Source organism: Botrytis cinerea, chromosome 1 (assembly GCF_000143535.2).
Source record: "Botrytis cinerea B05.10 chromosome 1, complete sequence".
Lineage (NCBI taxonomy): Eukaryota > Fungi > Ascomycota > Leotiomycetes > Helotiales > Sclerotiniaceae > Botrytis > Botrytis cinerea.
In genome coordinates, this window is record NC_037310.1 from 366,853 (window position 1) to 383,147 (window position 16,295).

General features: G+C 42.3%; 2 protein-coding genes across 3 annotated transcripts; one reads left to right on the plus strand and one right to left on the minus strand.

Moving 5' to 3' along the window:
• Window positions 1-3,402: 3,402 nt before the first annotated feature.
• Window positions 3,403-6,140, minus strand: BCIN_01g00940 (hypothetical protein). 2 transcript variants are annotated; one of them, XM_024690198.1, is made up of 4 exons: window positions 5,739-6,140; window positions 5,057-5,686; window positions 4,176-4,985; window positions 3,403-4,119 (listed from the first exon to the last, which is right to left on the minus strand). In XM_024690198.1, the coding sequence occupies exons 2-4, from the start codon at window positions 5,133-5,135 to the stop codon at window positions 4,061-4,063; spliced, it is 948 nt and encodes a 315-aa protein (XP_024545965.1). In that variant the 5' UTR covers window positions 5,136-5,686; window positions 5,739-6,140; the 3' UTR covers window positions 3,403-4,060. The 2 variants fall into 2 exon arrangements, with proteins under 2 accessions (XP_024545965.1, XP_024545966.1); XM_024690197.1 differs by having other exon boundaries at window positions 3,403-4,985.
• A 2,132-nt stretch (window positions 6,141-8,272) lies between these two features.
• Bcaqp2 lies at window positions 8,273-10,423 on the plus strand. Its single transcript, XM_001555478.2, has 4 exons — window positions 8,273-8,753; window positions 8,919-8,962; window positions 9,107-9,456; window positions 9,603-10,423. The coding sequence occupies exons 1-4, from the start codon at window positions 8,493-8,495 to the stop codon at window positions 10,079-10,081; spliced, it is 1,134 nt and encodes a 377-aa protein (XP_001555528.1). The 5' UTR covers window positions 8,273-8,492; the 3' UTR covers window positions 10,082-10,423.
• Window positions 10,424-16,295: the final 5,872 nt, after the last annotated feature.

Here is a 16,295-nt window from a genome sequence, read left to right on the forward strand (position 1 = left end):
ACCATGGTGAGGTCTGTCTCGGTCTGGCCGTCTAGTACATGATTACTATTCAATGTGCTCGTTTGTACTCAATATTACCTGAAGAAGCAATCAGCACCATTTCCGTGCCTCTTTGCATCTCTTTGCACCTCGTTGCAAATCTTGAGAGGATTCGAACTGCCGTTCTCCACAGCAGTGAAGTCATATCGTTACACCTATCGGTAGGTAGCTAGACACTAGGTAGATAGACTCGGTAGTAGGCAGAAAGCAGATGAGGTATTTACCAACCTTCTTATTAGTACCGGAGGCTCACGAAACATCGCTCATAACTCACTAAACACAGATCTCGACCAACCTCCCTAGCATCCTCGGAACTACCCATTTGGGGACGCAACCCCGTCTCTGCATATCCGTCTCCCCGAACTATCTAGGTACCGTTCTCCACCCCGTTCCCGGTAGTCCTAATTGACATCTCGAAATATCTTCAGAATTCCCTTGATAGGTAGTCAGCTCCGTCATCAACAACCTCCATTTGCCCATCCGATATCCGAGGGTTCGTGACACACACCGTATCCATACAAATCTCCGAGATCTGCAGCTTCCAAAACCAAACGGCTTGCCCTGCTACACGTCTGTATGTTGCACCATTTGTGCTCCTCCTCCCTCATGCCTTCGAGCCCGTCCCGTTCCGAATCCAGAGGCCTAGCGCATTTGCACAATATTGCGGCAGGTAGGATCAAAGGGAAAATCACTCAATCGGTCGATCCTTTCAGACGAGATGTACCCCTGTGTTTTTTTTACCCCATACTATACTGAAACAACAGAATTGGTCGAGTGGAGATAATTCCGCTCAAGTTGAGATGAGCCGCAGGGTTCATACGGGGCTACACAGTAAAAAACCACTACCAGGGGGTTTAAATCACAAATTGCGATTTTTTTGGCGATCATACATTAACGGTAGGAAACTTTTCCTTAATAGAGCGAGGATTGCGGTTTTTGTCGATCTTTATTTATAAGTCTCTTAGCTTTTATCTATCGACTTCAAGAAAAAGAAAAAGAAAATTAAAAAGAACTGGCCGTAATTCGTTAGCTGATCCAGGCTTGCTGTAACACGAAGATTCTTTCCAGGATGAAGAAGACGGATAGCAGAAGTCGATCTTTCTTTGACGCGTCCCTGAAATCTTCCCCAGAAACGCCACATCGTCATATCTACTCTCCTGTCCCAGCCGTTCATTTCCCAAAAGAGTAGTATCTGCTTTATAGGAGATTTGTTCACCACCTGTTGTTATACCGACTCATCTATATGAGATCTGCTTAAAATGCCTAGATATTTGGCCGTACGTAGCTGACTCTACCCGTCGTTTCCGCTGGCGCCAACTTCCCTAGTGTTTGGTTCTTGGGTCTATGTCTATTATTTGATATTGCCGATCACTGTCTGTCATCAATCTCGTTTTACCATAACACTACTGACTAGACACGCCACTACTGTGCAGACTAAACGGCACAACCCCTCTGTTTTCAGTCAAAGCTCGTCTTTACTATCTTATGACCGACCTAGTGTGTAGAGTCTGAGTACCAAAACCTAGGCGTTAAGTTCAAGTGACTTGGTCCTTTCTCTGCCATTTTCCATAGGGCTTTCGGTGATAGTACCTAGTGGTGTGCTCGCCAAGAGAAAATCCGAGAGAGAGACCCCTGACTCGGCCTACCTTCTCTCGTGGCCATTTAAAGTTTTAACCCATTACTCGTCTTATTTTTGACATTTTTGATGGGCTTCGCAAAGGGGTTTGACATAATCGGGTCGGGTCGGATGGGTTTCGCTTCGGCTCTTACGGTACTTGATGCTGAAGGCGGAAGAAAATTTTCAGCTGCTAGTTGCAGCCCGCCGCCCGATATTACTTGTATCTTCTAGACCTTTCGATAACCCGAAATGCTATTTCTTTTTTTTTTCTCCCTCTTTGTTGCTGCTAGTGTGATTTCTTTTTTGTTCTGGATACCTATTCTCTGGACATTCTTTTTCGGGGAAAAAGCTAGGACTTCAATTTATACTTTCTCTTATCTAAACAGGCTATACAGATGAGAGCTAGCTTCTAAGGCTTAGATACGTACTCTTTCAAGTCTTGATAATGAACAAACGAGTCATCAACGCTGAAACCATCGTCGATAATGTAAGAAGGACTGTTGTCGATGCGATCAGATAATGTCGGAAACTAAAATACTAGAAAAAATTTCCACGTGGAAAGCCTTACAGGGAGGGCTACTTCGTAATTCCGCACCGGATGATCCCTTTCCTACTAATGATTATAAGTTTACTTGCTTTAGTCAATGGTATTATGGTGATTTCTCGGGATAGTATGGTGATTTCTCGGCTCAGAGTGTTGGGTTTCTGCGATACTTGGTAATAATGTTGCACAGTTCGATTCCGTTTTCATTGTTGATATTGAAAATACATACTATACTGTAAGCCAACATATGTTGAATCCTACATGTTCGAATTGTAACAACTCAACAATCCCCTCCCAAGCACTGCCTCGCCCATTAATCGTAACTGCCTACTCATCGTTGCGACAACATTTCCGCACTCGTTGCCCATTACTCGTAAGTCGCAGGTTTAGATCCATCACATGAATAGCCGATCTATCTTCTAGTAGGGAGTTAGTCCCTTAGTCTGCCAACCACCACTAAGTTTCAAGTCTCTATCGCGCTATATCCAAAGACCCTACGCACTGGACCATTTTTGAGAACCCCTCCCCCTTCTCTCCCAACCCTTCTCGTCCATCCCCAAGCCCGGAAATGTTCTTCCTCTTCTAAAACTCTATCTCTTTAATCCTAGACTGCAGCGCCACGTTTTCCTTCCATTCTGCAAACCTCCCGAAAATATTCTAAAAAATTAAGCACCGTGCTCGGCAGGTAGTGTGTGGGCGATACCCTCATGATACCATATGTACTAACCGACCAAGCCCCTTTTGATCCCTGCATCAACTATATGCAAGAAGTTTAATCTTCTAGAACTATCTCAAAAGACTGACTGGATGAATATCGGGGATAAGTTGTGGAAATGACGTTAGTACTATATTATACTTTTTCCCTATGCAGTTCATCGACGATGGTGTTTGAATGCCTGGGTAGATACCGGTAGGTTTGTAACGTTTAGATGCCAGGAATTGGAGATTGGAAACACCATAGAAGCAGAGATATGGCGATTCATACCTCAGTGTTTATCACCTCCACAAATGTAGATAAAGTTGGAGTTCGTGAGTCCATCGTCAATGTTACCAAACGATTGGGAAAACTCCGCACAGATATCGCATTAAGCCAACACCAATCCTAAGCCTCTACAATCGACAGTAGTAGGATTTAGCACGATGTACCGATCAATTGGTAGTCTAACACCCACTAAGTCTCAAGAATTTCGTTTAGATATGCTGGTTATACTTCGGATTGCAGATCTTCTCCGAGGGGTAAATCTGGCTCTCCCGGAATATCTCCACCGGAGTCTGGTGTGATATGGTGTGATCAGGATTTAGTTAGCTAATCGAAAAATTCAGAGAAACGCTCATTGAGAGAGTAAGGCCTTTGTTGCATTGAGTATCTCATATGTGTGCAGTGACTACTGAATTGATTCTATGTGGAAAATGACCAGGACCCTATGAATGTTTTGTGAAGATTGGAGGGATATTTTAAGGTTAGACGGGTTTGTCATATATTGGCATTGTCACCAGGGAAAGTTTCACTGTCAGGACATCATCATTCCCGTTATGTAAATGATACAATTTATGAGATAATGAGAAGATATGTATTTATCTCTGACAAACTGAATAAATGTACAAATGAAGACAATCCAAATTCAACGAGGAATCTAAGCCTGCCCTAACCTCCCACTCCATAATATAAACCTGATACCTGCAAACTCCAATGTCCCAATGTGAAAGAAGAAGTGAAAAAAAAAATAGCACACAATCAAAACAAATCTAGTCCTGTTGTGTATCCTAGAACTGGGTATAAAACAGCAAATTCAACACATGTAACTCCGTCTATGCCGCTTGTACGTCGACATGTGTTTTAAAAAATCCAGATCCCATTCCTAACGCCTTCCTTCACTGTGTGGCCCCCGAAAGTGTACCGTCGATGAATCTTTTTTTTCTAAGGATAGTGCTCGTCAACGGATTGTTTCTTGCGATTCGATAGCTATGACATACCCATAGTCATAGGTACAGCATAAGTCGACATAGGTCTGAATGCGACGGTTTGGTCCCAGATTGGACCAGCTGACCCAGGAAACGACCAGTCTTGTGTATATGTGTTTTGGAAGCTGGAATTTTGCTGAAGTGAAATATCATGAGGTGGAGACATTTGTGGAATAGATCCCATAGATTGGATGGGCATCGAGAGAGGATACATGGGTTGAGGCATATGTTGCAGAGGAGTCATTGATTGATGACTTGGATATGGTGGAGAAACCGCCCCTGCGTTTTGTGGTGATCCGGTGCGAGATGCCGAATGATGTGAATATAATGATGCAGGAGACCCTGTGAGCTCAGGGGAATCTAGAAGTTGATTTGATTCCATTTGGTTGTATATAGGTAGAAGTCCAGGTGGTTGTTGTAAACTTGGCTGAGGGACGAGGGGAAATTGGTAATTGGATGTAGAGCGATCCATTTCCATTCCTTCCAACATACCTTCAGCAGGGAAGCCTTGCGCTGACCCTAGCCGTCGCTTTTCTGGTGCAATGTTCTCTAGGGATTGTGTCTGACGAGTTGGTGATAGTACTTCTTCCGTATCGGGATCGATATCATGCTTTAATAATAACGCTCTCAACTTCTCGTTCCGTTTTACCAACTCATCGAAACCTCTTTGTTGGCTCTCTAGCTTTTGGATCTTCTGTTCCATTTCGGTCTTCTCCTTCCTTGCCTTTTCTCTGATGTTCCTTTGAGCGTTACGGTCATTTTCTCTCTTTTTCGCCAGAGCAGTTTCGTTCATGTTTGCTACGCTTCTTCTGCTCTTGGTAGCTAATAATTAATGTTAGATATGAGGTGATTGAGGATGGATTGAACTGGTTTATGAATTTTGGTCAACATACATTGAGCTTTGGTTACTCCGTTCATTGTCTTGAATTCCGGCTTGGTGACAACGGAGGGTGAAGAGTTATCTTCCTTCATGTTGACTTTGGTATTGGATAAGGCTACTTCTGTTGTATAAGAGGTGGTAGGTATATTGGAAGACTGAAAGACGTGGTAGGATGTAGAAGATTATGGTCCACAAATATAAGTGTACCCCAAGTACTTTCCCCAGTCGTGCACTTATGTATTTGGTCTCGAACCAAAGTGATGAGATGTTCAAGTGTATATATAAAGGAAGGTGCTTCTGAGTTTTGGATTTCGAGGAAGGGTATCGCGAAATGGTTCGTGCTTAAATCCCCGGCAAAGATGGAGCCAATATATTGACACTCGAGCTCTGAAAGTCTGGATAATTTCCCTGGTTGAGTTGCGGGGCGGATGGGTCACATATGTATAGCTGGAAATGAGGGGGCCCAAGAATAGTTTTATAAGTTTGTCTAGCAGTAGAAAAGCAAAAGTTCGGAGACGGATGAAGTAGGGAAGATCGGAAGGGGGAAGATTTTCGGTAAGTGTGAGCGAACTTTTCGAATATATACGCGTTTGCTTTCATTCTGGAGTTGCTTTGGTGCAAGAAATTGTCTTGATAATTGAAGCTAAACGAAAATTAGTTCCATGTCAATTCATGGTCTCTCAAAAGAACTGTACTAGTTTGGTTTCTCTAAAATCCGCATTATACATCGGATATCCCCAAGGATCAGGGGGGTGTTTTCTTGATTGCTCGTATAGGCAAAGTGTTGGTGGATTGATTTACAAAGTAGGTAAGTGGATAAGTTTTCGATTTTGTAGATCTTTTGAAGAGGGGTGTTATGTACCTAGCGTCTAGTTCTGTTGCGGTGAACACTTCAAACAAATAAAAAATAATTCTTTATCACCGATTACCTTCCATCTAAGTATGGCTAAGTCTAGAATTCTCTTACACAGAATTCTCGCAGCGAATTCATCAACCCTACAAGAGATTCTAGAGTTGCAAGTGGCGGTTTGAGAAATCCATGCCATTTTTTCATCATTGTACATATATCTTTTCTTTTGCCGACGTTTTGCCTCACCAAGAGAATGATTGGTTGAGAAGGGCTGGCAGGGTCTCTCCTCTTCAAAATAAGGTTTATGTCTCTTCGGGGGTCCATTTATCTTGGATTGGATTCGTACAAAGCACGTATGAACCTTCAAGAAATGTGTGAGCCGATGCAAGTTCAAGCCACAAAATACGGATGCGTATCAATGTTTACGAGTTCAACAGGGTCCGAATTCCCGAGTGCTGAGGAACACTCGGCTATTAAACTACTGTCTCAAAATACATGCGGTTGTGCCTTACATTGGTTGACAGGGTCGTCAGACAGGGTAAAGATTATATTTCCGAGGCTTTTTACGACGGAGACACTTCCGCTCTTTCCTCGCCAATCATAATGGCCATCCTGTGCAAAAGAATAGGTATTTTCTGCTTTTGTTCCAAAAGGCTTCTCATGAATCTCATGATCTTCGCCAGCTTATCTTTACTTGTTACGAAGCATAGTAGGATCGACTCTCTCTATAATGCTGCGGGGAGGGGGACCTAACGTGCCTCGAGCGTGCTTGGTATTCAGTGCAGAGACCTCAAATATATATAGATCTACAATTAGTCAATATTTCTTCCAAGTCATCATTTACATAATCTTATTTTCCAAGTCACTGCGGGATACGAATGGGGATTTATATGTTAACTCCATATCTCCTTTTCTGAATAATGTGCATCTAATACTTGGTAGGTAAATTGTGAAAGTCCAAGAAACGTGCCCAAAACTTCCTCCAGAAACTCGCATGTTTTAATGCCCACTAGCCATGTGGCAAGGTGTGAAGTGAAGACGTTTCATAAAGTATCTAACTTAGGTGGCTCTATCGGAACTGATACAATGTCATTAGTATACTCACGGGTGTCAAATTGGAATTGGAATAACTGAGGAAGTACAGCAGGGCCGAAAAAGATATGCCACATCGACGAATGCTTTCCGTTGGCAAGGTATTGATCTCCCCGTTACTAGGGGTCGTTCTTCCCGACCTTGACGAAAGCATGCACAGTATACAATTGGCTGGGCAATTCAATTACATGTTCATACCCCAACCTTATTTTCGTTCTCGAACGCGCAATTTTTCGTAATGAGCCCCCAATCAGCTGAAGAGAATGGCCATTGAGCCCTACGACTACAATCAATGCTCTAATTCCAAAGTTAATTTTGGAATTTAAAATATCGTTTAGGAATTCCAAGCCTACAAGGAGCTTGGCCTATCATCCGAAAAAGCAAAGCTCAGGCCATTAATCTTCACTGATCATTAGTTTCTACTTCTTCTTTTTTCTTTCCTCTCAACAATTATAGCTATAAATTGCAAAGTGTTTATTATTTAGATAGGTATTAATCAATTATCTTCGAAACCATAGTAATTCTGGTCATTTAGCTGTTATTGGATAAGTTTAGTGAAATAAAATTAGGCGAGACAAGCTCCCCAATTTTCATTCAGCCTTTATTGAACATAATATCTACTTTCTTCCAATCAATAAAAACGCTTTACGAAAATGCTTATTGCGTATAAATCCCATGCTCGCATGAATACTATTCCACATCGCGCTTCTTAAAGTTAACTTCGGGGTTTCATAACTTAATCGGGTAATTCATATCACGCTGAAGACTATGGGAATTTGCGTTCCTTTTCTCTTCGTTCTCGAACGCTACTGTATTTAGTCTTCGAAAGGGTCTTGGTTACGCATCGGTTCAAAATGCTGGTTAGTACCTTGAGCATATTCCACGCATTGCAACCGCCGGACCCAATACAAGGTATTGGGTACAAGATATTGGGTACAAGAAATGCCAAAAACAAATCGATTTAAAATCGTATTTTCCTAAGGGATCGCAATTACCTTTTAAAATAGGACTTAAGTCGATACTATTTCCTACATCGTCCGCTTCCGTTATCAAACCACCGACGCATAAGATCGACGTAGGACTATACGGTGATATGGGATAATAGTTAACATGGAGTTCACGGGAAAGAGACAGAAAAGCAACAAAGTTTTGTTGCTACCGTCTTCTCTTTGAGTACTCACTCGTGAATGCGCTTCCTTCTGGGCAAATATCACGATTTCCAGCCCCTCTCACATCGAGTTCAAAGCACATTTTTAACTTTGCAACCAGTGTACATTAAGACAAAGTGAAAGTATACATGTCATTGTCCTCTACAATTGAATAATAAATCAGGTTTCTTGCTAGTACTTTTGAATTTCTGGTGACATCTTCAATCATTTCCATTTCCACTTCTGCTTTCCAAATTCCTAAGTCTTCAGTCCTAAAACGACAGAAATTGTCTTGTTCCCATTTGCTCCAGTGTTACATTTCATCTCAATTACCCACAAGCAAGATTTGCCGACTCGAGATGGCTGCCAATAAGGGAATCAATGGTGGTATAAAAAATCATTTCATCGCTTTCCTGGGCGAATTTGTCGGGACCTTTCTCTTCCTCTTCTTCGCTTATGGCGGAACTCAAACCGCCAATCAGACATCTCAAAAAAACCCATCGATAGTTGCAAGTCCTGATATAAATCAGTTGCTTTACATTGCTCTGATTTTTGGCTTCAGTCTCACCGTCAACGTCTGGATCTTTTTTCGTGTTAGTGGAGGGCTTTTTAATCCGGCTGTATGTATCTCCACTTTGGTCTGGACATCCAGTTCCACAGTTCTATGCAACATCGCCACCGAGTATCAGCAATAGGCCCGAGCATAGAGTTTTCCGGAATTCGGGTCCTCGATGGAGCCGATTTACTACTTTGGTGGAGGAGTCCTGCTAACTAAATATATGCAGGTCACAATAGCTCTTTGCCTTGTAGGTGTGGTGGGTCCTGTCAGGTAAGTTCCTGACTAAACATCAACAATTTAGGGGTCCTCTCGTCTACAATCCTGGTGGCAGTGTTGATTGATCCACCTATCTCATACCATATGTTCATTATCAAGCTCTAGACGATCACGCACTCACTTCTATCAAACATCTAGATCTATTTTCATATTCATAGCCCAGGTTGTTGCCTCTATCGCTGCTGCCGCAGCGGTTCGAGGCCTTCTTCCAGGAGACACTGTACTCTTTAGTTGTGCACTGGCTCCCGGCACTTCTATTGCCCAAGGACTCTTCCTTGAGATGTTCTTCACTATCGAGCTAGTGTTTACCATTCTCATGTTAGCAGCCGAGAAAACTAAAGTTACCTTCGTGGCACCTGTGGGGATAGGACTCTCGCTCTTTGTTGCGGAGTTGATGGGCGTTGCTTGGACAGGTGGTGCTTTGAATCCAGCTAGAGCATTTGGCGCAGAGGTCATCGGAGGATTTAGGGGCTATCATTGGATTTACTGTGGGTTTTCTCGTTCACGGCTTAGTTCTGCGCCGGTTTCATGTATACTGCTGGATCCTTACCCTAGTTGCGTGAAACTATTTGGCACACTACTACACTACTCACAGATGATCTCCTCTCTTTACCGAACTAATTTTTTCGTACAGGGTTAGGACCTCTCATGGGGGCGGTTCTCGCAGCGGGCTTCTACAAGGTTATCAAATTCCTCAACTATGAACAGGTAAACGGTGAACAAGATCTTTCGGCCGAAGAGAAACAATTGAAAGATGAAAAGAAAGCTCGAAAGAAGGAAGAAAGGCGAAGGAAGCAAAATTTTGCAGGTCTTTTTCAAACCGGGAGAATGCATCATCATCATCATGCGAATACCAGGAACGCAACAGTAAATGATGCAGGTGATGGAAGACCAAATTCAGCACCCCCTTACACAGAGCCTCCAGCTCAACAACAAACATGGCCGCATTCGGCAAGTACTATCAGGGAGAACGAGGATTTTTCGAGGTTTGCAGAGATGGGAAGTCAGGATGGTATTGTGATTACACGAGAGCAACCTGCAGAACAGTACAGGCTCAGTGGAGAGAGGTACGTTCAGGATGCCAATGCCCAGAATAGAGCCAAAACGCCTTGAAACAGATGTTGGTTTAGATGGGAAAGCTACGAATTTGGAGAGTTCGTATGGAATTTGTTGTCGATAATCTCTTCAATTGTCGAATTACGCATATGTACGATATACTGGCATTGCATTGGCCTAGCATAGGCGTGAGCATGGGGAAACAGAACACGCACGCACACACACACACACACACACACACACAGTACAGAAATGGGAAACAGCAAGGCAGATCTTGGGCATCCGCACTTTCGCATGACTAGATGGCGTATAACCGGAAGCATCCAAGCATCCAAGCATAGATTTAAAGAAAAGACATTGTTTAGTTTTTATCGTCTAATTTATGAAATTTTGCGACGAGAAATCGGAAGGCTCTTCTTTGCTTCTCTTCTAGCTAGAGATGCAAACCTGGTAGATTTATACCTGGTAGTCGCATAGACATGGGGTTGTAATCAGAATAAGCGTCATTCCGTCTACCTGGTGAGATGTAACCCTGCCGTAATTTTCTCAGCACATAATTCGCCAGCCATGTCTTTCTCAACTTTCCGATTTTGCGCTTAATCATATTCTGGAGACCGAAAGATGGGTGTCTTAGATTCACCCTCTTTTTTTCACGGAGGTATCCCCGCGTCCTTCTTTTCTTGGCTCAAGGGTCCTTGGACTGTGCAGCCGACCACTCGTTGGATTTTCGATAACAATCCCGCATCCCGAGACGTGAGCTGAATGCATAGCCTGAATACGATGTAGACTATTCTAAATGTTTGGTCGTCGTATATGTTTCTTTCTCAAAGTGGACAATGTCACGTTGAATGTCCACACCCACTCTTGAGACTTGCCTGTCTAAAAGTGGGATATCCATCCACTATTCTTATTACCCCTCAAAGCAATGGGTCAAACCGTAAAGTTAAATCCACAAACAAGAAAGACATCGAAAGGTCTGTTCGATTAACTTGTCTAACGTGCCTAGACACCCCATGGTTCGCTGTCAGTACAGTAATGATACGTCGTTTTATGCCTATCTTTATTACAGATTTATGCCGTTATGTTATCGCAAAGAAACTTAGATGTAACCCTACGGTCGATCTATCATATGGAAGTCTGTTAAAGATTGGTCCGATACTGTAGTACCCATCTTTCTACAGCACGATGGTATTAGTGATCAGAATCTTGCTTGCATGGCACGCACACCGAGTACAGATGTCATACCTACATGCTTGGTACATATTTCAACATTTCCAAAGTTTTCCATGCATGCATGCGGGACAATGCTATAACCGAGTGTTACCTGGCGTAATCAATCCGGAAATGAGAAATCAGTGGATGATTGAAAAGGGTAACTCTGATCAGGATATGTTGGGGTTTATGTATGTGGTGGAACGATGTTACCTACATCATGGTGTTCGTGCGGTCGTTCACCGTCTTTCTTTCATCACTGGGCTTTTGCACTGGATAGTTAATTTATTTAAGTTTTCAAACTCGCTATCATTGCGTCATTTGATAATGTACTTTTTTCGAAAGCGCAAGTGAATCCTGCGGAGTTTTCCAGGAGGTGTTGATGGGGATTGAGTGTTGTCAGATTATGGCATGATACTGACATTCTTCGTTGTCTCGTCCAGTAAGGGTGAGGGAGATGGCATTTTTTAATGCTAAATGACCACGTTGTGATTGTTGCTGTTGTCATGAACATACGCAAGCCCAAACCCAAGTTCCTGTTTCGCGTGCTTGGAGGTTGGCTACTGCTCGGATAGTAAGGTAAGCAAACAGCTTCCTCTAGCAACAACTGACCAATGTCAGAGTAGCTTCAAGAGGTAGTCGTGAGGCCAGAATGAAGTGGGGAGGGAACAGAGTCGTCTGGACTTGGGCATCGTCTCAAGGGGAAGTGTCACTTACTTCTATATCAACTACCATACCCTATTATCCACAAATCTAAGCCCTACCCCCCACCCACTACACTACCTCCACAGTTTCAAGAAAAGCGAGTCTGACACATTCCCTTATCATAGTTAGAGATGATTTACGGTGTTGTGGGCCATTCGTATAATGATAGGCGCTGGCAGCCCATACAAGGGGGATGTTCTTGGGATGTTGTGACTTTCGACCTGACAACTGATAAGCAAGGAAGAACAAATCTTTGAGCAGGTCTTTTCTGCATTCCGTACTTTCCTCTCGTCTCTAGGACATCACACGAGTGTATGGTGGTAAGAACTAGCTATACAGTGGCATTATACGTGTTGAAGCGACAGTATTGTAAAAATACCGGCTCACTGTCCCGAAATCTGATATCACAGTTGAGACTGCACAAGAAGGTTTTCAGTCCTGTTTATCAATGCCGATCCCCAATATATAATTGCATCGTATCCACCTCAGAACCTAAGAATTTTCTCCTGTGAATCATATGTTTTGGCATCAAGGGGATCATAGATAGAGGATGTTCATTTAACCTCAACCCTTGGAAAGTTTGAGGACGTGATCCACTTGTTGGCGTTGTGTTTTTGGGTTGCTCATTTTAAACTTTACGGTTTCATGCTGCTCTTGTTTCTTCCACCTCAGTGCCTCTGCCATGCTATTTTTCTTTGATATAAATACATGCGGTCTACAGTGAAAGATCGTGTGTTTTTCGTTCTGAATTTGAGTGAGCGGGTAACATATTACAAGATGTATATAACTGCGCGTCTTTTCGGAGAGGCCAGCATTTACAGGGCTCTTGATGAAGCTGTGAATACTGTGCGTCGTAAGATACGCAACAGAATAAGATTCTGGGTCTAATAATGAGGTTAAAAGGTGCCGATGCTTCCTTTATGTTATAGTATGCAATGTGCAGCTCATATACGTACGCCCGAACCATTTTCGATGTTAGAATTACCAGGAGCTCGAGGACTGACCAATCTTCAAGCTAGAAGTTGTTAGAGCTGCCAATATTTTTATAGGACATGCAACACAATAGAATATTATAAATCATGTTGAAGCTAGCAATGCCGAGAGCATTCAGACATGCAACACAATGAAGTACTGAAATTAATGTTGGAGCTAAGCAATACTAAGTTTCTCTGAATATGTAGATATGCAATGAGCTTACAATTTCAGATGGAGCCCAGTTTCTTTTCAACCCTTTGCTCTGAAATTTGGTCACTGGACAGGTCGTGATTCTAAAAAATTACCAAGAGATAGACTGGGGGTAAGTACTAGCTTTCTAGGAAAGGGATTAGTAGCATTCGAAGTACCAGGGGGATAAAGCAGTTCTTTCATTAAGATAAGTATGGACATTGGTTGTGGGAGACGGAATTGCAGTTAGTACTGTCTTGACTTGAGAGCTGTTGGTTGTATGAATTTGTAATATTGATTGAGGCTGCAGAAAGAGGCGATGACGTAGTTAATTTGAGGTAGATAATATTGTGGGGGGTGAAACTCCCTTGATCGATGTCAAATGCTCGAGACGACATGAAAACTTCAGAAGTTGGACTATAGATTCCGGCTTCGTCATACACCAAGTCGTCGTCTGAAGCTATTATTTTGGATTCCCCATCAAAGCCATGCCGTTTGTACTTTAATTGATTTTGAGTTCCTCTAAAATCCCATTATAGTATCTTATAAAATGTGAATGTGCTGGCTTGCTATCATGTCTGTGGGGCTGAAATTGATTATCTAAGATTCTGAGCTAATAAGACTTAGCAAACGTTTTAAAAAGGATTTACAGGAAAGGAGAAGAATTTTTTCTAGGCCTGGATCGATGAGCCATATCTGGTAAATAGAGCAGTGCGTTACACTCTTGTCTGTCCTCCGGGTTTCATGGCCCACTCCATATACATGCCGCCAACTTAATCTTAAACTTGATCGGGTCCACTCTGTGTAACCTCGGTTAGCTCAGTTGAAAATCTGTATTTCCCCAAGCCCGAAATACTTTTCGAGACTAGAACTTTTGAAATACAAGCACACAATCAATAGAAGAGAAAACATGTTTTGCCAATTCCTTCAGTTGTGCGCCTTCTCGACAAATCCAATTTATGCTAAGCGAAACAACCAATGCTGAAAATGGCCTGTACTTAAGCCGAGTCGAGTCAACTAAGTCCAATGTAATACGAATCTTCCAAACCTCAAATAATTCAAACGCCAGATCTTCTAGCTGAATTCTCAGGCTTTGTGTTGTGAATATATCAACCAGCGAATAAACAAAACTCCGAATATCTCTAAACCCCTACCTAGTCTCTGGCCCTAAAAATTGAACTTTTCTATTAGCGCTGTTCAAATTGTCCGAATAAATATATTGAGCTTAAAGACATCATGGATTAATACAGCAGCTAAGATTTTAGTGGTATCATGGCCTTGCCGCGATCATCATAACGTGAATCACTTCTCGTACCCCTACAACATGAACACCAAGATCTGCAATCTGGATGTTGTATAAGAACCACACCATCTCCCAGCATTGACTTGTTAAATACAGTTATAACTCGGTCTGGACTTTGTCTATCTATTGGAACTCATGCTAGCTACACAACAGCTTTACGATACGAAACGGCTTATTAGCTCCACCTCCCCCCTCGCACTCCTTCGTTTAAATCACGACTTCATTTTTCGATCGACTATATCATACGGTGTTGCCTGAATAATGCTTTGAAATCTTTCGGGAAAGTTGGACTCAAATTGAACCCAAGAAACGACACACGGTTATTCATAATGGAGAATTGCAAATCAAAATCAATCTAATCTAAAGGAGATATATATCGTCTTGGGCCACTGGCTATTCTTTCTCAGCCGGGTCTTCCCTAAGATCATTCGACCACGCTCAAATTCTATTGAACCGACAGCCAAGTCACTCACTGAACCATTTACGAAGTTGCCCATTGAGTCATCAACGATCAAGTTCCATAGTCTTCTCAACCTGCCAAAGAAGACTCTGCTAGTCAGCATGAAGTCTTTATCGCTTCGATCGGCCGCTGTGTTATCTCTTTCTTGTCAACGTATCTACATGCTTTTAGGGCCTCGGCATACCACAACTAAATACCTATCGAAACATAGAGAGTACGTCCCTGAATAAAAGAATTAAAGCTTCTCGAATGTCGACCGAGACCTATCGAACAACACCATATGCTATCACTATAATAAGTTTCACAGAATGGAAAAGGCTGGCAGTATCCTTCGGGTGTTTACTTCGATGTTCACCAAAATCACCATACGTATTGGAGCTAGGTACGTTCAAATCTGTAGTTTTCAAGAGACATAAAACTTTACTCTCATGGCCGGAAATTTCACCTTAAAATACTCTATTTAGCAAAACCCAAACTGGAATGTAGGATACTCGTTACGCCGAACGACTCGCGATGAACCAGCCAAGGTTAAACTACAAAGACTTCTCGCTCCTTGACGTCTCTTGAACGAAGAATACATTTGATTCCGCAGGGTAGATCCCATTCAACACCCATTAGCATTGGTCAAGCCAAGGGAACCTGCACTCATGTCTGTGACAATTTTTGAAACAAACACCACGAATACAGAGAAGGATGTCAAGGCTTTCTATTACACCATGACGAGATTCAGGACGAGCTCTATGGCCTCTAGATCAAAAACGAGTAAGAGCTGAGGCGGAAGTTATATCTCGTTACAACTATTAACTGATTGAACATGATGGAGGATCGACAGTGCAGCGATTAAGAAGAGCACTATTCAATATATGATCTTAATGCTCATAACCGAGAGGAGTTTTGTGAGTCATGCGTTGGAAGAATGGTAAATCAGGATATTTGATACTGGTCAAATAATTGAAGAGCAGTTCGGGCTATTAAAACCTCTGGATGGAACGAGGATATCTCAACCGGCGAAATGATTCAAGAGACCTTGTCTACTTGATTACATCTTTACAAACTCGGCGCAACTTCTTGATACTATTTGATATCACTTTCCCGGGCATGGGCAGATTGCAGACTGTATTCAGCCTAGTTCTTTTCCTGAACGACCCTTCTTCTTGGACAACGGCACATATAAACTACCTATCGTCTTCTTTTTTTAACCTTTTATCAATCCAGGTTAATGTTTATTATATATCGCTTCTTGTGTATGATATATCCACCAAAATTTCAAAATCAATCCCCATATTAAGGAAAACAAGATAGCTAGGGAATGTTGTCGCATGATGCACGATCAAGAACTTTGGAACCACAAATACAGAGAATGAAATGTCAACTTTAATATTTTCACATCGAAGTTCCTATTGCGCTTTGATTTAATTTAATCTATT